A 24,476-nucleotide genomic window follows, 5' to 3' on the forward strand; every position below is an offset into this window, starting at 1 on the left:
ATCGATGGTCAACCAAGAGTTTTTTAAATTACTGCACTATACATATGTTTATATAGTTTTTATTCATTTTTATTGTAGTTTTAGTTATTATAAATTAATTTTGACTTGACTTTTACAGTGCCCTCCACTAATATTGGCACCCTTGAGCAAAGGCGGCTGTGGAAATAAATCTGCATTGTTTATCCTTTTGATCTTTCATTAAAAAAATAAAAATATTGTAACCTATCATTGAAGCAAAACAACTGAAAGTGGAGGAGAAATCTCATTGTTAAATAAATGCTTTCTCTTGTTCACAATTATTGCAATGTCCTTTTCCCAGTTAATATTTCAGTTAATTTTCTTTTTTTTTTCAAGTAACAATTTTTTTTTATAGATTTAGTTTTTGTTAACTATTATAACCATAGAGAGAATCACATTTAATCATTTTTATTGACATGCACCAATGTAACAATAAAATACAACAGCAATACATGAACAGCAAAATTGACCTACAAATATATCTACTAATGAACTAACTAACTAACTAAATAAAATGACAGAGAATTGAGTGAAATTCACTATAATTTAAAAAATAATACTGTTTTGTGTCACGGAGAATAGTTTTAAGAGCATTTTAGGTGAGAATGTACTTATTTGGACTTCAAATATGCGGTTTGTTAATAAAGATAATGTCTATTTCAAAATGTAATTTAGCGCTCATGAACCCGCAGAGAGGGCGCCAGATCTTCTGGAATTTACCACTGACTCTGATGTCTCTATAGTGGTTAAACATGAGATATAATTAGTTTTGGGCTCAGCTGTTAAACTGTCAACTTTAGATTTGAATCCATGGTGGAAGGAAGTAGTTCTGCACAAAATATGGCTTTTAAAGACACTCCGTTGTTATTTTTCTTATTTATTCACACACTCGTGCTGTTGAACTGTTGTATAAACACAATATTACACTTGTAGACTTGACATATGGCTGTATATCGGCACGCTGTGATTACCTATGGCCATGCAGATATACAGCCATATCTCACGTCTATGTATATATATACACTCTATAGATATACATACATACATATATATATATATACATACACTATAGATATAATAATTAATATGAATAATAATTGTATTCGTATTTATTATATACTGTATTAAATATAAATATGTATTTATTATTTATTTGTTTGTTTTGCATTTGCATGAGAATTTGGGGAAAATGTGTCAATGCAATAAAGTGAATGGTGTTCAGTGTTTCTACAGATTGTGGTGTGAATGTGAGGCGGACAGGTGAGTGTCTCTGTACCTGTGTGGCAGGTGCGCTGGAGGACAGGTGTGGGCCGTCTGTGATGCGAGCGGCGGCGCGGGGGTCCGAGGAGCTGATGAGCACAGGTGCGCTGATCTCCATCGAGTGCCGGTTGTTTCCCAGCACCTGTGCCGAGCGCTGCGTCATGCTGAGCGCTGTGAACGAGTGCCGCTTCTTGGCGTTCTTCTTCCCCTCCGCGTGTCTGTGCGCGCCATTCCCGTTACAGCTGACGGCTTCTGCGCTTGCTGACGGTTTGTCCATCTCCATCAGCTGCTTCGCCGTTTCATTCAGCTGAGGACAAACAGAGCCATCCACAGGGTTGTTTTACACTTACACAGGGCTGCCAACTTTTGAGTCCAACTTGGACCGAGAATTCCCACAGCAGGTTGGGGGTGGGAGGGTTGGTTTAATTTGTTTTTATATATATATTTATATATATATATACATATATATATTTTGTCTGTCATCTGGACATTATGTCATACTGCGTTTTTAACATAAATTATGTAAAATAACTGTTGCAGTGCTGCAAAACTAAGCATTAAAAAAGTTAATGCTATAAAGAATACTAATGTACAGTGAAAGAATTACAAGATTTACTATTAGCTACTTTTATAAATAACTGCAAAAAATACTTTGACACAAAAATTCTAATATTTTTCTTTTAATCTATGCCTGCATTGCTTTAACCTCTGTTTTGAGAAATGATATTTTCCCTCATTCATGAGGGATGTACAGTCTATGTCACTCCTGAAACTTTGCTGCTTGTATAGAGTATACGGCTGATAGCAGCATGAAAAATAAAACTTTTATTCAAATTTAGAACAGATTATATTTAGCCTAGAAAGTGCACAATTGCCCTTACTTTATAATCACTGAAGCTCTTATTTACATCGTGTTACAGTGAGAGGATTCTCAAGCATGCAGGGGAGAAAACCGGCGTTTAGAGGTGAGTGAAGGCAATGGCCAATCACAGGTGTTCAAGACATCAACAGATATGTCTGTGATTGGCTACACTGCTCAGCACTACAAAAACACGGTCTAAATAGGATCTTTTGCTGATTTCCAGAGCACAAACACAAATACGCACTGGAGCCTTTACCAAATCTGTTTCGCCAATATCCTATTATTATCATTTTAATTGAAGGTGCTTTTGACTGCGTGAGAAAATGGAAAAAAACTTCTGACCAATAGTGTATATTTTCTGTTAAATATATTTAATAAATATTGACACATCAACTGAATGAATGAACAGAGAATACAGCATCATTACAAACACATTCAACTGAGAAGCTGAAACACATGAGTCCTGCTGCACACACACACACACTCACTCACACTCACACTCACACTCACACTCACACTCACACTCACACACACACTCACACACACTCACTCACACTCACACTCACACACACACACTCACTCACACTCACTCACACACACACACACACACACACACACACACACACACTCACACACACACTCACACACACACTCACACTCACACTCACACACACACACACACACACACGCATGTTGGGTTTCCATGTTTTATGGGGACATCCCATAGGCGCAATGGTTTTTATACTGTACAATCTGTATGTGCTATTGCCCTACACCAACCCTACACCTAAACTTAGCCCTCACAGGAAACATGCTGCATTTTTAGATTTTCAAAAAACTTTATGCTGTATGATTTATAAGCTTGTTTCCTCATGGGGACCAAAAAATGTCCCCACAAGATTAAGATTTACTGGTATTACTATCCTTGTGGGGACATTTGGTCCCCAGGATGTGATGAATACCAGGTGCACGCACACACACACACACACACACACACACACACTCACACACACACTCACACACACACACTCACACACACACACACACACACTCACACACACACAAAGAATCTCTCAGAATTACTAAAGCGATTATTCAGTCTGATTCACTGCCACCATCATCCGTCTGTCTGATTTAATATTGTTCTACACTGCATCATCAACACAAACATCACATTATGCTGATTATGAACCGTCTGAAGTAAATCAAACATCAGGAGAGTGATGAAGAACACTGTCCTCATCTTCACCTGACGGACCATCAGACGCTCAGATTCATGCTGCTGATCATAACACACGTTTGGATGAGATCAAATTAGATTTTATTTTTCATAATTCTGCTTTTATCTTTTCTCAAGTTCTTTTTTTCTAGATTCTGTTTGATCTTTTCCCACATTGTCTTTTATTTCTTGGCAAATTCTGTTTATTTTATCCCTTTTTCTATTTTTAAATATCTTTTTTTTCCCATTCTGTTGTTTTTTTTTTGGTTGTGTGTTTTTTACTGGATTCCATTTTAATGGTTAAATTAAATTATAGTAATCAAAAAGCATGTCTAATTAAATGAAATCATGAAATAAGCAGTGTATTAACATTGTATTTTTTTCCTAAATTGATTTTTTTTTTTTTTTTTTTTTTTTTTTTTACAAATTTCTGTTTTCCATTAAATTTTCTGGATTTAATTTTAATGGTTTAATTACATTTTAATAATCAAAAAGCATGTCTAATCATTTGAATTCATAAAACTTACTATTATTTATTCAGATTTGCACAATAATAATTGTAGTTTTAGTTTTTCTGGATTTAAAGCTTAATACAAATTTCTCAACAGCGGTAATCAAATGAAGACATAAAACATTAACACTTTAAATAATCTTTTAAAATGTAATGGAAGAAAATGTTACAATCCCTTTTATAATTTGGCAAACAATGTGCTTCATAACCAAGGTTTAATATTAAAATTAAAATGTGATATTAAAAAAATTAAGTGTTTTTATTATTATTTAATATTATTATAGAATAGTTAAGAAGTACATTATATTGCACAAAAGTTAAAGTCAACTTTTATTTTGGCGGGTTGTAGAGATTTCAGTTTTCATTTGCATTTGTTTCTTCGTTTTTTTCTTTGTCCAATCAAACACATTTTTAGTAACATTGCTTTAATTGATCAATTAACCGGTCTTTTCTGTATCCTCCATGTCAAAACTAAAGACTAACTAAAGCCAATGACATCATCTGACAGGAAGTGACATCATTTTGGTGGGAAATCAGTAGGTATCAATGGATTTGAATAATTCTGTGTTGTTTTGTTTCACTTAAAAGGACAGAAATCATTATGACAGATCCTCCTACTATAAAAATTAAAACAATATGCATGAATATTTGATGAATAGAAATACAAACAAAAGCAAACGTGCAGCGAACAAACAGATCAAAAGTGACTCGAGCCCTTTGTTTCAACTCACAGTCCTGCATTCGTAAATATGCTAATGATATGCAAATAGCATGTAAATGAGGCAGATTGATGGACCCCACAGACGTGGCACGGGTCTCTGCGAGGCCTTCTGAAGGTCATGATATTATTACTCTGACATGAGGTGGTCAGAGCAAATTAATGGCATGCATAATGCGCGCAGACACGTTACAAGCGATCTGACATCACAATCACTAGCTATGTTTCCATCCACCTATTTTTGTGCGCATTTTGGAATAGTGCATAAAAATAAAAACCGCTGGCTGGTAACGCCATGATGCACATAAATTCTAAAAATGCACATAAAAAAAACTCAAATGCGCACAATTGAGTAGGATAAACTTTTTATCCGATAAGAAAAACTGAGCATAAACTACGATGGAAACACATTTACCGAATAAACTGCACGATGGGACGGGAGAACTTGACTAACCAGCGGATTGATCTCGTTGCACAGCATCTTAAATGTTGTTTTGGTCGTTCTGAAATGCTTGAGTAAAGACTGTCATCAAAGTATGTCTGTATAATTGTCTTAAACTGCGTTCCCAAACAGCAGCATCCGCCTCGAAAGCAATGACCGCATTTATTGTGTTTCGTCTGCTCTCTCCGAGGCGCAACTTATTATACATTTCTCTTTTATGCCAAAAATCATTAGGATATTAAGATCATGTTCCATGAAGATATTTAGTAAATTTCCTACCATAAATATATCAAAACTTAATTTTTGATTAGTAATATGCATTGCTAAGAACTTCATTTGAACAACTTTAAAGGAGATTTTCTCAATATTTAGATTTTTTTTCTCCCTCAGATTCCAGATTTTCTAATAATTGTATCTCAGACAAATATTGTCCTATCATAACAAACCATACATCAATGGAGAGATTATTTATTCAGATGATGATTATGTATAAATCTTAATTTTTGTTTTAATGACCCTTATGACTGGTTTTGTGCTCCAGGGTCACATATACAGTGCTGCTTGAAAGTTTGTGAACCCTTTAGAATTTTCTATATTTCTTCATAAATATGAGCCAAAACCATCAGATTTTCATGTAAGTCCTGTAAAGACAGAGAAACGAATCAAACAAATGAGACAAAAATATTTTCTTAATATTGGAAATAATCCAATATTGCATATCTGTGAGTTGCAAAAGTATGTGAATGTCTTGGATTAGCAGTTCATTCAGAAGCTATTATGTTCAGAGAAAAGAGCACACTGCATTGCAGCTTAAGAATCTTCTCCCATCTGTGAAACATGGTGGTGCTAGTATCATGGCTTGGGCCTGTTTTGCTGCATCTGGTCCAGGACAGCCTGCCATCATTGATGGAGCCATGAATTCTGAATTATACCAGCAAATTCTAAAGGAAAACTTCAGGACATCTGTTTAAGAACAGAGTCTCAAGAGAACGTGGGTCATGCATCAAGACAACAACCCCAAGCACACAAGTCATTCTACCAAAGAATGGTTGAAGAAGAACAAGTTAATGTTTTGGAGCGGCTGAGTCGAAGTCCAGACCTTAATCCAATTAAGATGTTGTGGAAGGACCTAAGCAAGCAGTGCATAGGAGGAAACCCACCAACATCACAGAGTTGAAGTGGAATGGGCTAAAACTCCTACATGTTATTGTGCAGAACTGATCGGCATTTACAAGAAACTTTACCTTCAGTTGCTGCAGGAAAAGGGGGTCACAGCAGATACTGAAAGCAAAGGTTCACATACTTTTGCAGCACACAGATATGTAACACTTGGGGATTTTTCTCAATAAATTCAAAGAAAATATTTTTCTCTCACTTGTTTGATTCGGTTCTCATACTTTCAGGCCTTATATGAAAATGTGATGATGTTTTGGGTATTTATATTATGCAGAAATATAGAAAATTCTAAAGAGTTCCCAAACTTTCAAGCAGCACTGTATATGAAAATTATTATATTCAGTGGCTTTTCCTACTTTTCTTAGTGATATTTAGTGCCTGTTTATCAGGAAGTGACGAATGTGTTCTCTTTGACTCGTTGGATGGAAACGGTGCTTTATTCGCAAATGTTTTATGCGATATTCCTGTTTTGCGCATAAGTTAAATTCGCATCTTTGGATGGAAACATAGCTAGTGATGGAGGGAATAAAATTAGAAACTAGCACTCACGTCTCACGTGCATTTGTGGTAATAATCATGTGATTAGTGAAGTGCGTGTTGTTTCTGGCGGGTCGTGTTAGTCTCGTGCACCGGTTCTTTAGGATCCTGGCGCGCGGGAGCTCGTTAGCGCAGCAGTGAACTTTGAAATGTTCTTGATATAGGTCAAGCTCCGGCTTCAGTCGTGCAAGGTGCTGCTAATTGTGCCAATAATAGAGCCCGTCACGCGGTGTAATTACGGCACGGGGACACGACAAAAAGAAAATCACAAAGCGGCAAATGTGCAGCGGAATAATGACAGGCTGTCACACGCGCACGGAAATAACTCACGAGCGCAATCTGAGCGAATAAAGCCTGCGCTTTCAGCAGCTATGTGTGTGAACTCTGATTTAACATGTAGACTTCATGTGAGTGAGTGTGTGTGCATGGGTGTGTGTGTGTACAGTATTTGTGTGAGTGTGCATATGTGTGTGAGTGCATAAGTGCGTGCATGTGAGTGTGAGTGAGAGAGAGTGTACAAGTGCATGTGTGTGTGTATAAATGCGTGCATGTGTGTATATGCATGTGTGTGAGTGTGTATAAGAGTGTCCGTGTGTGTGTGTGTGTGTGTGTAAGTGAGCACATGTGTGCGTGAGTGTTTGAGTACATGTGTGTGATTGTGTATATGTGCGTGCACGTGTGTATGCATGTGTGTGAGTGTGTATAAGTGTGCACATGTGTGTGAGTGTGTATAAGAATGTGCATGCGTGTGTGTGTAAGTGTACACATGTATGTGTGTGAGTGTGTTTGAGTGAGAGAGTTAAGTGCATGTGTGTGAGTATGTATTAGTGTGTGCCTATTTGTGAGTGTGTGTGTGTGTGAGTATGTATTAGTGTGTGCCTATTTGTGAGTGTGTGTGTGTGTGAGTATGTATTAGTGTGTGCCTATTTGTGAGTGTGTGTGTGTGTGAGTATGTATTAGTGTGTGCCTATTTGTGAGTGTGTGTGTGTGTGTGTGTGTGTGTGTGTGTGTGCAGGTGGAGGTGGAGGTGTGCTGCTGGTTGAAGCTCTGCTGTATGAGGATAACTGTGTGTGTGTGTGTGTGTGTGTGTGTGTGTGTGTGTGCATGTTTATGTGGTTTATGAGGACACAAATGTGTATAATGACATGGGTATGACAGAGGTATTACAATATGAAGGTGGTTTATGAGGACACTGCCTATGTCCCCGTAATTCAAAAGGCTTAAAAAACATACTAAATGGTGTTTTTTTGAAAATCTAAAAATGCACAAAGTCTCCTGTGAGGGCTAAGTTTAGGTGTAGGGTTGGTGTAGGGCAATAGCACACACAGTTTGTTCAGTATAAAAACCATTACGCCTATGGAGAGTCCCCATAAACCACAAAAACCAACATGTGTGTGTGTGTGTGTGTGTGTGTTTTATGAAGCTGTAATCGGCGTCTGTGACTCTGAACGTTTCTCTCTCTCTTCACCACGATCTCACCACAGTATTCTCTGATGCTGCTCTGTTCACTTCAGCGTTTAAAGGAGTGTTTGCGGCAGACAGACACACTATCATCACTAAACCTGTCAAGAACATCCAAAGAATTAAATAAAAAATGTTGTGTAAAGAAAATGAAGCCGGTTTTAGAACGAGAAAATTAAATTGTCAAGAAAATTAAGCACATTTTCCCTATAGATTATCATTACTGTAATGCAAAGATAAACAAATAAATATGTTAATAAATTATATATAAAAAATGTAAAAAGAAAAATATATTATATATATATATTAAAATAATATACATTACTTTTTGTTTTCTTAATCTTTTTCCTATTTTCAGCTTCATAATCTTGATTTCTTTATTTTTTATCTTTATTCTTTATTTTTTCTTCTCTTGATTGATGACTGATCAAACTCCAGGCATTCCCTGCAGTGGAGCTCCACGCCACACTTTACAGCGCAATAAAACACCAGTGAGAAGTTACCAGATTAGATCAAGCCAAATACATCATTTACATCATTAAAACTCGAGCGTGATTGAGCCTCATCCCAGCGTGAGACACGAGGACAGACTTTAAATGAGGTGAAGAGGAGAAAAAAGATAAACATCATTTATTTTCCCATTTTCATCTGGTGATCGCGGGGGCAGAGGAGATCGAGCTCCTGCACTCGGCGTGTGCTAATCAATCTGACAGAAATCATGAGTTATGAGCCAAATTCAGCCGATGAGTTTGAGAAGAAATAAAGCACCGGCAACAGCTAATGATCAGAGAGTGAAAATAATATTGCAAAATATTCCTCTTTTTTAAGTGGATTTCTCATCATAATGTTATTGTTTAAATGTGCATCACACAGATAATGTATTTCTCAAAAGTAAATGTTTAATTCATGATAAATATCCCTAACCTGCTAAAGGACATCAGAACATCTCTCCTCTGCAGTCATGCTCATAAAATCAATACACTTTATCCATAATGCATCACTCGCAGCGCTCTCACCGTCTCCAACCTGCACACGTAGCTCATTGCTGTATTTAATAATGAATTATCTGTAAGCGATTCTACCTTGAAACTAGTGTTGCTTTCGTCAACCAAAATTATGACTAAATATCGTCGTCGACGAACCTTTATCACGTGACGAAAGCGAGAGAGACACAACGCTAATGCTGGTCATGTGATGATGACTATAATTAAATATATAATGCAATATTGTTGACGAATAAAAACGAGACTAAATGTGGTTTACAAAATAAAAACTATGCTAAAACGTCTCTTCATTTTCGTTGACCAAAACGAGACGAAACAAAATGTTATAACGTTATTTCGTCTCATTTAGTCGTGTTATTATTATTATTCGTGTTTCATCACTAATTGATGGATGTCTAAAATATAGAAATAAGGAGAAGCCTAAAACAGGCCCGAGGCAGGGCTCTAGCGTTCCCCTCGGTAGAAATCACGTCATTTTGATTAAAATAAGACTAAAATGCTCAGACTTTTAGTTGACTGACACTTGACTAGACTAAAAAGAGTATGAACGTGACTAAAACTAATACAAACTAAAATGACAGCTTCACACAAAGACTAGACTAAAACTCAAATTAAAACAGGCCGCCAAAAACAACACTACATGAAACTCTAAAGCAGCCGACAAAAATGCAGCAGTCTAGTTTGTTTCTTCAGTTTTATTATATTTGAAGGAAAGCCTTTAACACACACACACACACACTCAAGTGCACTTACCTCCACGTATAAAATAGGAAAAATCCCGATCTTATCTCCCAGCATGCCTTCTGCCCAGTTATCGTCCACTCTTCGTATGACGGTGAGAATTTCGTCCTAAAAGAGAAGAAACACACAGTAAATACATGCACTTTCACTGTTTTATTCTAGCGCTGTAGAAATGAATTGACAAAGAGTCATTCAGAGGATAGACACAGGTAAACCACATCCTTATGTGTCACATTTTAATATTCAGAACAGAGTGAGAAATAAATCAAACACTGCATATCAAATTCTCAGATTTATATTAGCAGTGCAATCTCACTTCTGAGTGTGTATAGAGAAATACACGTGTATATGGAAGATTGTTTCTGCCATGGAAAATGTTAAGGACTTTTTTCTCACAATTGCAAATTGTTTGTTTGTTTATTGTATTTATATAGCACATTTAAAACAACTTAAGGTTGACCAAAGTGCTTTACATGGCACAGTAAACATCAAGACAAAAAATAAAATATTAAATAATAAATGAAAATGATAATATCACAAAGAAAAAACATAAAACACTTCTTAAGACAATGCAAATCGATAAAGGAGGTGAGAATTAAGCATAGCTTTAAAGATAGATCATGAAGAAGCTGTTCGGATGGCAACCAGGACATTGTTCCAAAGTGTTGGGCCAACAACTGCAAAAGCCGGAGCGCCACGGTACTTTAGTTTGGACCTAGGAATTGATCAAATTCATAAAAACCTAGATCTGCGCGGTCTCACCGATTTGTGTGAGTGCAGCAATTCAGTGAGATAGGTAGGTGCAAGATTATGAAGTGCTTTAAAAACTAACATTAAAATGTTGTATTCCTGGCCGCTGCATTTTAAACCAATTGCAATCACTCCATATAAGACTGATTTCTCCCATAGTACAGCAAATTTCAATAGTCAAACTTAGATTTGACTAATGCATGAATAAAAAATGCATGAATTACTTCTTCAAATGTCTGTGTTGAAAGGAGAGTTTTAACTTAAGCCAGATGGCAGCGATAAAAGAAAGATGACTTGACCACACTATTTATCTGTTTGTCAAACTTTAGACTGGAGTCAAATAAAACATCCAGGTTCTTTACACATGGAGTAATCGACTGGGGAAGATAACCAAGATCAAGGTTATAAGCATTATAAGACAGAGCATTACTAGGTCCAAACAAAATCACTTCGGTTTTACCTTCATTAAGAGTCAAGAAATTATTCATAAGCCATAATGTAAGTTCTTGAATGCATGCATACAACTTTGCTAAAGCATTTTTAACACCAGGTTTAAATGAAAGATACAGCTGTGACATGTCATTGGTATATAAGTGAAAGGAAATTACATATTTCTTAAAAGTTGAATTATAAAAGTTATAAATCATAAATAGAGTCGGGGCTAGAATCGAACCCTGAGGGACACCACAAGTCAAAGGAGCACTGGAAGATTTATATTGTCCTGTACACACAGAAATTGTTCGGTTCATTAAAAGGCTCTGGAATCAATTTAAAACAGTACCTCTCAGACCAACACAGTTTTTTAAGTGAGAGAGTAATACATTGTGATCAACCAAATCAAAAGTAGAGTTGAGGTATAGTAAGATCAAAGCAACAGCATTTCCAGCATCCGTAGACATTAAAATATCATTATAAACTTTTTAAGAGGGCTGATTCTGTGCTGTGTAATTTCCTAAAACCAGATTGAAAGATTTCATAGATTTGGTTGGATCTCAAAAAAACCTTATAGCTGAGCTAGCACAAATTTTTGCTAAATTTTGGACATAAAGGTAAATTAGAAACAGGTCTAAAATTAGAACAAATCGATGTGTCTGAATTTGGCTTTTTAAAATTGGTGTTATCAGTCACTATCAGTCACTATTCCGGTGCTTAGACTCAGATTAACACAAATTAACACATCAGAACCAACAATGTTTACAACCTGCTTTACAAAGCGTAACCTCTAATAACTTATAAAATGTCTTATAACTTTTAAATCTCACAATTCTGACTTTTTCTTTGAATTCCTTTGAATTTCTTTGAGTTTACATCTTGCAATTCAGTTTTTTTGCAATGAAAATTAAAAAAAAAACTGTAAAACAACTCTACAGAAGACTGTCATTATTCAGATCAATTCAGTTTAATAACAATATTAATGATGTAAAATTCATCAATTATGAAATGTTAACTGAACAAATAAAATTACAATTATTTAAGCTAGTAAGCTAATTTATTTAAATTTAGTTTAACTTTAGATTGATTTAAACTATTTTGTTTAATGTACTAAACAAATAAAACTGAAATAAAAATGTATAAACTTATGTAGACAAAAAATATACTACAAATGACAAAAACACAACAAAATTACTAAAATGAAAATGGAAAATGTAGAAATAAAAACTGATTCAAAAATATGAATAAATGTGTAATAATATTTCAATGATATTAGAATAACCCTGAGCAGCTCTACAAAAGAAAATAGTGTTAATTCTGTTCAAATTTGATTCAACTCACAGTTGAAGTTCAGAAACCAAGCTGACTGACAGTGACTCTGAACATGAATCTGAACCTCAGCATCTGTAAGGCATTAATATATGTCTCTTTATGAATGTGCCTGGGTTTATAATGATCATACCGAAGCCAAAGCAACTGGCCTTAAACAAAGAACTCATTTGAATCGATTCACATCAAGCTTCAGTTCACCGAGAGTCAAACCAGACTCAATCAAGTGTCTATTAACGAGTGTTTTAGCATGCAGATGCTCGTCTGTCTCTCATCCGCCTGTCCTTCTCCTCTATGAAAGGACTTTCTTGTCTGTGTTTCCAGGACTCATCTTTCCGGTTCCTGCGTCTGGAGGACAGAGGCCGCTTGTGCAGTAATGCATTCAGACGTCTGAACGCTGCAGCTGCGCGACTCGCAGACGATGTGAGGAACATACAGAGCACAGATTCACAGACATGGAGAGTTCACACAGAATCAGCATTCTGCCATTAGTTACTCTCCCTCGTGTCGTTCAAACCTGCATGACTGACTTTCTTCTGTGGGAACAATGCTGTTCTATTTTTGTCCATACAATAAACATCAATGGGGACTGAAGTATGACCCCTTGAATCTTATGGATCCTATTTCATGATAACTATATTTACATTTATGCATTTAGCAGATGCTTTTATTCAAATCTACATAAACATAATAAACATATTACTACATAAACAAAAATCTAGAAAGCTAGACTAGAAGCTAGATTTTTCTTTGTGTGTGTGTGTGTGTTTATTTTAACACATCATTGATATACTACAATACTTTTGTTAATATTTTAAAGATTTCTTATTTTATGCCTTAATTTGAGTAAAAGTTTAGTAATTTGACTGACATTCGGTTACTTTTTATGTCTACATAGTTTAAATATAGTTAAATAAAGTGTGTACTGTGTATATTTATTATGTATATATAAAAATACACACATACAACATATATTTTGAAAATATTTACATGTATTTACATGCATATATTTATATTCATATATATTATATCATATATAAATATATTTAATACATAAGCATGACATATGTTTCTTAAATATATACATGCATGTGTGTGTGTGTGTGTGTGTGTGTGTGTGTGTGTATGTGTATAAATATATATATAATTATTAACAGTAAACACACATATATTATGTAAACAAAAACTTTTATTTTGGATAAATAATTTACAGATTTTCGGATTATTTTGGATAAAATGATAATTTTTATTTTGTTATTATTATTATTATTATTATGCATTATATTATGTGTGTATTTATATTTACATAATAAATTTACACAGTACACATACATATATTATGTAAACAAAAACTTTTATTTTGGATGTGATTAATCATGATTAATCGTTTGACAGCACTATTTTTGTTTTGTTTTGTTTTGTAATTTTAGTTATTTTAGTACTTCAACAAACTAAATGAAAATGAGAAAAGTTGAAAAAAAAAATTTGAAAAACACTTTTATTCATCAAAGATGCATTAAATTTATAAAAAGTGGCACTAAAGACATTTCAAATGTTCCAAAAGATTTCTATTTCAAATAAATGCTGTTCTTTTGAACTTTCTATTCATCTGTGAATCCTGAAAAATTAAATGTATCTCGATTTCCACAAAAATATTGAGCAGCACAACTGTGTTCAACATTGATAATAATCAGAAATGTTTGTTGATCAGTAAATCAGTATATTATTATGATTTCTGAAGATCATGTGACACTGAAGCCTGGAGTAATGATGCTGAAAATACAGCTGCAGATCACAGAAATAAATTACATTAAATCATTTTTACTGTATTTTTGATCAAATAAATGCAGCCTTGATGAGCAGAAGAGACTTCAGTCTTAGCCTGGAATCAGATGGTGATCTGTCAGCAGGCAGAAGTTTGTACCTTAGTGAAGGTCAGACAGTCTTTGTCCTGGTCTTTGTCTTTGACCTCGAAGTCGTAGAGTGCTTTCCCCTGCGGCGGCGTCTGGGACAGCGGCCGGATGCACTGGATGTAACTGGCTGGAAGGAATCCATGGCTGCCGTTTAGCTCGCCGTGGAACCAGTTCTCGTCCACCTTCCGCCGCAGGATGATGATATCGCCTTTGCTGAACTTCAGGTCGCCCGGTTCTTTGCCCTCGTAGCTATAAAGCGCTTTTCCACACGGCAGCTGAGGAATGTTCTGGAAGATGCAAAGACAAGAGACTGTGGTCAAAAACTGTTATTTGAACCCTTTGACAAACATAAGAAGTTTTTAGATCTAGTGCAGGGTTATTATCGTTAACAAAAACCCATGAAAAAATCCCATTAATTAAAATAATGTAAAATATTAAAAACTTCAGTTAGTTTCAGGGAGCAGTTGGGGGTTCGGTGCCTTGCTCAAGGGCACCTCAGTCGTGGTATTGAGGGTGGAGAGAGCGCTGGACATTCACTCCCCCCACCTACAATCCCTGCCGGCCGGAGACTCAAACCCACAACCTTTGGATTACGAGTCCGACTCTCTAACCATTAGGCCACGACTTCCTAAAAATGTTCAAACCTCACAGATCTAGCATGATCTGTACTGTCGACTCAAACACAGACTGTTCAAACAGTTTTAAATGATTAATCAATCAAAAACAAACACTAACCCCCTGAAAGCCTCTCTGAATACAGCAGAGATCTGATGCAATGCTGGGAAAGATCTGAGCTCATGATGGAGATCAACACTAGTCGTGATTATGAGCCATGATTCCCTGCACAGATTGAGACACTTTTACAGTGATTTTACCACGGTTAACAGGGTTGAAGACACTGCACTTCACATCATGCCCAAAAACAGCCCTTAACCTGGTAAAATCACTGTAAAAAAACCTGACTTGAGTGGCTTACTGATTTAATGCAAACATGTTTAATTAATAGAGTCAAACACTAACAGTAAATACTGAGTTAATGATGGCTTTATATCAATTATGTATGAACACCCATGTTACAAACATAAACACACATGCATTTCAGATACGAATGTTGAAACATTCATTCATCAGGGTTTATCATGCTGGGGTTTTATAAAAGTTCAATAGACAAGAAGTTCATATCAAGCAACTTCCATTTTAGCCACAATATTTCCAGTTATCTATTTTTGCTCCATCAACCAAACTCGTTCCAAAAAGTTTTGATTGAATCGCTTGAATGAATGAATGACAGTCCCTTGATTTGTTCTTTAATTAATCAGCTTTTTAAACAAAACAGTTCAGTGAATGATTCAATGACTCACTCTTAAAACCAGCCACTTGATTCGTTTCTGAATAAATCATCAGGTTTGAATGTATCGTTTGAACGAATGATTCAATAATTCAATCATGAAAACAATAATTTGATTCACTCTTTAATGCATCAGCGTTTTCTACTAATCAGTTCACCGAACAATACAATGACTCAATCATAAAAGCAATTTTTGATTGATTAATTTCTGAGTAAATTGTCAGTTTTAAATGAATCATTTGAATGAATGATTCAATGACTCGCTCATTAAACCAGTCACTTGATTTGTTCTTTAATGAATCAGCATTTTAAACGCTAAGTTCAGTGAATGATTCAATGACTTACTCAAAAAAGACTCACTTGATTTATTTCTGAATAAAATCACAGGGCTTGTCAGTTGTCATATATTATATATATATATATATAATTTGTTTATTATATTTTATAAATAATATTTGCATACATTTTTAGACAACCTGCTCGATGTAGATTAATACAGCTCTTTCTCAAACACTAATATGACTGTAATTTGATTGTTCATGTTTTCATGTTTTAGTGACTGACTGCACCTGTAAAGAACAATTACAGTCCTGTAAACTACTCCTGTTTAATGAATTCACATACTGAGCCACTTCTATGTAATTATGAGCTCTTGATATGGACAAATATGAAGCCGTGTGATCATCAGTGTGATATTTAGATGAAATATGATTCATGTTCAGTCAGGCGGGTAGTTGTGCAAACAAATGATTATGATGCTGAAGAAACTGTGCAAACACGATGATGATTGTATTTTAGATTCTGTTCTATTCTAGTGATGGTTTAGTCCTCTGGTCAGGAAACTAGTTAGCAGTCAGATGAGTGGAACACACTGGAGACGTCATGTCAGAATATTAAACATTAATAACGAGGAGAAAATGAATGTTTAATCAAGCGGAAATAGGTCATCTGTTTAAAGTAACAAATGACTCAGTTAATATAGAAGTGATTAAAATGTTCAGGTCAGAAGAAAAACAAACTGGCATGAGACGATCTTCATACAAAACATGTTTTATCTTCACTAGCACAGTCATTTATAACTCATATATGGGACGAATTCAATAATGAGACAGTAAACTGGGTTTGAATGCATGGATTAACTGTTTTATTTCATTATGAATAATATTAGTTTAATAAGCGCCGGCTCACCGACAGTCACCGCTGAAAACAAAGACACAATTACATGTGAATTAAAGCTCTGAATGAACATCAAACGACTCTCGACTGCGACGCGAGACCATGTTCAGTGAGTTTTAATGAAATCTGACTCTTGGAGGGCTTGTCTTTCCTCAAGCGGCCCGGAACGCCACATCCGGACGGGATTAACCGCACACCAGCTTCTCAAAGAAATGAAGACAGCTTATTCCATTCAACACAATCACTTTACAGGCTTATTTGAGCTCCGCAGCATCACTGGAAGCGTTTTAACGGCGACGCAGCTTCATGAGCGTGATTTACTGTGACTTAAACCACAGATCACTGCGGATGAGCTTTAATGCACTATTATATGTCAGAGAAACTCCTCATTAATCAGAGACTCTAATGTACTGTTTATACTGTATGCACTGGACTAACAGGGGTTCAGTTCCCAGGGAATGCATGAGAACATAATAACTTTGATGCAACAGACGAGGCTTTGGATAAAACTGCACACAATGCAACTTTAAAAGTCAAAAATGTATAAATTAAAACTCAAATTACTGTCTTGTCGAATCAAACCATAAAGTGCATCCAAAAATGTTTATTCATTCATTATTTAACAGCATATAAGCAATACTAATTACACCACTGGTCAAAAGTTTTTGCAGCTTAATATTAATAAAAAAATAAGAAATTGATACTTTTATTCAGCAAGGATGCATTAAATTGATCAAAAGTATCAGTAAAGACATTTCTAATGTTCCAAAAGATTTCTATTTCAAATAAATGCTGTTCTTTTGAACTTTCTATTCATCTGTGAATCCTGAAAAATAAAATGCACCACAGTTTCCACAGAAATATTGAGCAGCACAGCTGTGTTCAACATTGATAATAATCAGAAATGTTTGTTGAGCAGTAAATCAGTATATTATTATGATTTCTGAAGATCATGTGACACTGAAGACTGCAGTAATGATGCTGAAAATACAGCTGCAGATCACAGGAATACATTACAGTTTAACACATATTCACATAGAAAACAGATATTTTGCATTGCAATACTATTTCAAAATTTTTAACATAGCCTATTTTTAATCAAATAAATGCAGCCTTGGTGAGTGTCCTGACACACACATACAGCACACACAACAGCTCTGAGAACAGATCCTTGTGCTTGGATGAGCGTCTGACGTGGGCGACTGAGTGTGTGTGTGTGTGTGTGTGTGTGTGAGAGAGATCAGATGAAGAGAATCCTTCAGAGATGCATGAATTGAGCGTTGGAGTCATTCGCTGCAGCTCTATTTCTCTCTGTTGGACTCGTGCCGGAAAACAACCTACACTACACTACAAACTCTCACACACACACACACACACACACACACACACACACACACACACACACACACACACACACACACACACACACACACACACTCAATGATCCAAAACACCATACCAACACACATAAAGCCTCCATAACTCTCCTCACACGTGCTGTATTAACAAGTGCATCACAATAAATCTGCAAACAGGCCTGAAATGAAGCCATAAGGCCATAATCTGGGAGTGATCGCAACCAGATTCACTTAAATCATGAACAGAACTGGGCAAAACACAGGAAACTCAACTGGAATCAGAACTGAAATTGACAGCAAGAGGAATTTACTGAACTGAAAGTCTAAATAAATAAATAAAAACTGAAGTCTGCCACTCTGAATTCACAAAAGTAATAAATAAATAAACAAATAAATAATATATATTTGTAAAAAAAAAAAAGTATTATTTTTAATTATATAAAAATGATAAATTATATAAAAAAAATTAAATCATCTATTAAATTGAATGCAATTTGAAACAAATTACACTCATCTAAATTTCTTTGAATTGAAATTAATTTTAATTAAAAAGTACACAAATAAAAGTGATATATATATATAAAATATAAAAAAATAATGTGAGAAATACAGTAAAATTCAAATTAAATACAAAATGTTCTGCGTCAGTGTGAGCATGTATGATCTTGAGAGTGTGTGTGCGTGTGTGTGCTCGTGTGTGTGTGTGTGTGTGCGTGTGTGTGCTCGTGTGTGTGTGTGTGTGTGTGTGTGTACTTGTACTTCTATTCTGGTGGGGACTTTGACCTGAATACACACCGCCTCGTGGGGACTCGTTTCACCGTGGGGACCTAAAGTGAGGTCCCCACGGGCAAAGCCCCACAGGCTCCTCCCAAACAGTGTTTAGACACGCCTCACGCGTTTTTTTCAAAGTCCCCATAAGGGCCCTTTTCAAGACAAAAATCTGTGTGACTGTGTATCAATGCGCCCCTGGTGATCACACAGAACATTGCAGTCCCCACGAGTAACATTGTTCCGGAAAAGTGCGGCACTTTTTCCACACTCTCTAGCGCCACCTATTGGTCAATAATAAAACGAAAATTGTAGCGCCACCTATTGGTCAATAATAAAACAAAAATTGTAGTATATATGTATTCAATATATTATTATACTATTTAATTAAAATTTTATATTACTTTATAAAATAAACAGAAATAAGTATATTTACTGTTGATGCACCAATTCAAACAGAAAATTAATTTTGACTAAGCAAATTCTTTGTTGTATTGCATCATAAGGCATCAAATGATTGAACATTATTATTACTATTCTAATATATGATTATTCTAATATTATTAAATCATGATCAGTAAATGATAATACAGTTTTCCCCCTCTGGGATACCCTTGTGGCTGAGCCTTTCAGCATATATTAAACAGAAGAGTTTACTTTCAACAGATCACTAACAAACAATATACAGTATGTTCAAAAATCATCAGGCCCTGATAATATACAATCTTTGTACCTGAAATTGGCAGCTGCTGTTATTTAAACTCATCTGGATTATGTTTTTGATATTTCACTACATACAGTTGTAATTCAGCAGATTGTGGTCATCTGTTTTTGCAATTCCTTGCACAAATGGTGTGGTATTAGATAACTACAGACATTCTACAAAGCTCTGCGCTCTCTCAAAGCCTTAAAAGTGAACTGCTAACACACTATTTAATGTATAATGACTTTATTATTTTGTTCTGTTGTTAAGCTAACAGAGCTGCACATGATACCCTCAGCCCATATCTCAGAGTTGATCAGTGGTCTTCCAATACTCCGTGGGCTAGTAGCAGTGTTGGGAACGTTACTTTTAAAAGTAATGCATTACAATATTGCGTTACTCCCTAAAAAAGTAACTAATTACGTTACTTAGCCACTTTTTATGGAAAGTAATGCGTTACGTTAGTTTTGCGTTACTTTTTAAATATGAGCAGGGCTTGATTGTTTTTAATACAAGAAATGACATTAATACAAATGTAAAAGCCCTGTATAAAAAGACATTGGTTAATAAAATGAGATTAGATACATTTGTGTTAACATATTTAATTATTGCAGTTTGGGTCATATTCTGAGTTTGCATTTCACTGTTTTAATTCATTTTGATGAATACTAAATCTGTTTTTTGCGAGTGGGATGAGTTCATGCACATTCAGATTTAGATCTATAGTAACAGCATGCTCACAGCGCACTGTCAGTCAATACATGGGGAAAGAGTAACTCAGATAATTTTGAAAAAGTAACTCAGATATTTTCTTGTAAATTAAAAAGTAATGCGTTACTTTACTAGTTACTTGAAAAAAGTACTATTATTACGTAACTGGCGTTACTTGTAATGCGTTCCCCCCAACACTGGCTAGTGATGCCATGAGATTACAGAGAGCAATACTGCTTTAGCGTGACCTAATGGAGAGTGCTGATTGTGGGAGAATGGGGCCAGATACAGTACATCTCTCTTTATGAAGTTAACAGTACAGAGTGAGAGACAAACAGATCTGGATAAAAGAAATGATAAATCTGCTGGTCCAGCATCAAGATGTTAGTGCTGCTAGTGAAGTATAGGGCCGATGATTGGTTGCTAACGCTCCTGTCATTGCTCATGCAGTGTGATCACGTATGCCCTCAGTTCACAGAGTCACAGGAGCAGATAAAGGTCATAGGTCATCACAGGATGGAAGCTTTAGCACTAATATTCCTGTTAGTAGAGCGGTTCATCTGAATGAAGTGGACAGTGCTTCTCTCAGCAGATACCAGGGCCATGATGGGCTTCTGCTCTAATCTAGCAGCACACTGACTTCTCTGATTCCTAATGCTGAGTGACAAGATGATCAATATATCATAATCACTGCAGTCTAATGTGCGGATAGTACATATACACATGTAAATGTACACACAAGTCTACACAAGCTAAGCATTATTGTATGTAGTTTCAAATAATTTTGGTAGGCTCTAAATCAGGGGTTAGTCAGGAAAACTGCACCATCATTTGTTGTATTATAGTTAGGTAACATGAATTAAATCATGTTATAGCATTTGTAAACTGAATTGACAATTATCTGATGTAGTTTGCAAAGAGAGTCTTTTTCCATTCTCCTCTACCATCCCAACTGTTATCTAGGTGAATGCATTTATATTTACATTTATTTAGCAGACGCTTTCATCCGATTGGACTTACAAATGAGGAATACAAGATTCAAGATTATTATTTGTCACATACACGATTATATAGAGAGTATATAACCAGTAGTGAAATGAGTCCGGTCCGTTCCATGGACAGTGCAAATATTATAGAATACAACACAGAGGAAATATACATAAGATGAAATAAGTAAAGAACTAAATATAAACATGTGCATGACAGTATACTGTAGACTTAAATATTAAGATAAGCAGGAATGTACAAGAGAGGAATGTGCAAACAGGTTGTACATGATTGTCATGTAGCAGCAATACCAAAAAAATTATAATAAGTAAAAATACCAAAAGACAGAAAGTGCTGTGTGCTAATGACACTGTCAGCATGAGGTAGAGATATGAATATCTTACTGATGTTAGTGATTATAAGTGGAGTGGTGTGATGTTAAGAGGCTGAGTTTGAGTTTAGGAGTGGAGGAGCCTGATGGCCCGGGGAAGAAGCTCCTCCTCAGTCTCTCAGTGTTTGCCATCAGGCTACAGAAGCGCTTGCCAGATGCAGCAGAGTGCAAACACAGTTACTAGGGTGCTTCCAGCCCTTGATGCTTCTGCAGCGTCAGGGTTAGGGTGAAGCGATTCAACTTAAGAGAAGTGCTAGCAATACACGGTTTCAATCACTGTCTAGAACATTACAAGCAAGGAGACAGATTTTGCTTTTATTTTAAAAATAGTTAGGAGGATGCTGTTAAAGAGTTTCAAAAGCACACATGTATCAATTCTTCTAAACTCTTCACACAGTTCTCCTAACCATCTTTCAGCTTGACACAGCAGTTCATTTCACATCCAGACTGCACTAAAACACACTTTATCACTCACAACACAGCAACCTAAAAACAGGGGGCATTATACAATGTTTTCTTTTGGAAAATTTCTTTACAAGACAAGAATGAGACTCTCTCTACTGTTTATAATTCACTGCAGTGTATGTTACATGCTCCATGTTTACATTTCACTACAACATTATTCCTAAGTTTTCCTCCTTTGTATAGAAGATAATGAAAGTGAAAGACTAACACTTGTGAAGATGTTCAGCTACAGCAACTGCTTTGATAACATTACATTTTTTTACATTCAGAACATTTTTCTATATGATATTACAGTAGAAATGTTGCAAATTTCTGGCTTATTCATTTTTGTACTGTGCTAGGTTTTGAATGGTTTTGAAAACATTATGTAAACGTCACATTGTGTTGTATATTACATAAAGTTTTGGTGGTGTTTGTGTTGAAGTGATAAAGGAATTCATATAATTTGACAGATGTGGTCAATGAATGCATTTTGTGCTAAATGATAAAAATGATAGCCCACAAAGACTCGCTGTGTGAAGAGTTTTGAAAAAGTGACCTAAGTATTGAGAAATGTGTCCTTGCAATTGTAAAAAAATGTAATATAGACAATTTCTAAGGACATCAACAAGAACAACAGCTCTGACTCCCATTCTGTTTCACACGCTTAATTTCAGTCCCTTCTAAGAATCCAACAAAAGTTCACGTTTGGTTAAGATATTCATGAAAGTCATTTAATGTTAGCTGCAACTCAAGCTGCTTCTTGTGTTGTGTTAAAATAGCTAGAAACAGCAGGTTCATGGATCTATGACACCTCAGTCTAGAAATGGTCTTCACTTAGTCAGAAACCATCTGAGAACAAGGCCTCAAGTAGAGGCTTCAGGATCACGTTTGGTCTCATGAAGACAAGCCTCACTTGTTTCAGGCCTATTTTATTTATTTTATCTCCTCTTAGAGGGTCAAATAATATCAGGTCTGATAATTACAAGGGCTAGTAATTGTTACTTTTTATTAATATCATAAAAAGGGAGTTCTAAATTGGATCCATTCCTTCATGTGTTGTTTTTAAATGTAAAATGTAATAGGCTATAAATTTATTTTTATATCAACGTTCTGTCATTTTTTATTTGAAAAAAAAAAACAAAAACGGTTGAGTCATTAAATCTCCAAGGTTGGAAAATGCATTTATTTTGTTAGAGCAAATATGCTGATTCACCGATTTGCAAAGAAAACAGAAATCCCAGAAAAACACAAAGGAAAGTCGTGTAAAGAAACGGTCGTATTGTAATGGAGCGGCGCGTTACACAGAAGCGGAGATGCGCGTCCCCACCGCGACCATCCCCTCCCCCACTCCTCCACACCTGCGCCCGCCTCAGAGATGCTCCACACACCGCGAGGAGGACCACACATGATGGACGACGGGGAAGTAAGTTATGCATGATTACAATATAATATTGTGCTGTTCATGAAACTTACGTATTGTTTAGACATATATCGTAACATAAAAAGTGACGTCAGTTTATTTCTGTGCGTTAGCGCTTTTCACAATCAACATAAACTTAATGCAGCTTTGCAGAAAGTATAGATTAATGTACCAAAATGACAGTAATGTTAACAATAATATATTAATTAGGGCTGTAGATTCTTATAAGTCTTAAGATCATGTTTTAAGGCCACAGTTAGAATCGCACGGTTAACGTGTGTTTTAGCCTTAATCCACTTATAAACTTCATTTACTTGTTGTCTTAATGCTATTTCTTAATGCTATGTTGTCTTAATGCTATTTCTGAAGGACATATTTTGACCTTGATGTGTAAACTAATGTCTGAAGCGATATGTGTAGTTGGTGTTGGAGTCTGATTAGAGGCCTGCACGTGCAGAGCCATGTGGGGGGTCTGAGGCTGGATTCCAGACTGGCCCACTAAAAACACCACCATTATGTGTAAAATATGCAAGAGACAAGTTCAATAAATACAGAACAAGTTTTTTCTACTTCTGTAATGCAGTTTTCTAGACTGGAAAATGCCATTTTCTGTCAAATTGTTCTGAAAATATCTAGCCTTAATTCACAATATGAAATACTTTAATATATTGACTAATATTGCAGCTTAAAGTAGAGTGTAATGTAATGTTAGATCGTGATGTTTGAGTGACTGTCACACTTGTGCTTGCAGGAAGATGAAGCTGGTATCCAGTCACCTGTGGAGGACAGCTCTG

At 35.6% G+C, this 24,476-nt stretch overlaps 1 protein-coding gene across 1 annotated transcript in view; it reads right to left on the reverse strand.

Annotated features, from left to right (window-relative positions):
• Positions 1-24,476, reverse strand: part of LOC306876162 (E3 ubiquitin-protein ligase SH3RF3-like) — a gene marked incomplete at both ends in the record, with an annotated part of 105,996 nt that overhangs the window by 15,200 nt on the left and 66,320 nt on the right. The window contains 3 exons of the mRNA XM_079427143.1: positions 1,295-1,585; positions 9,962-10,057; positions 14,385-14,660. Of these exons, the coding sequence (XP_079283269.1) occupies positions 1,295-1,585; positions 9,962-10,057; positions 14,385-14,660 (663 nt within the window). The remainder of the gene's footprint in view (positions 1-1,294; positions 1,586-9,961; positions 10,058-14,384; positions 14,661-24,476) is intronic.

Source organism: Barbus barbus (genome assembly GCF_936440315.1).
Source record: "Barbus barbus genome assembly, chromosome: 10".
NCBI lineage: Eukaryota > Metazoa > Chordata > Actinopteri > Cypriniformes > Cyprinidae > Barbus > Barbus barbus.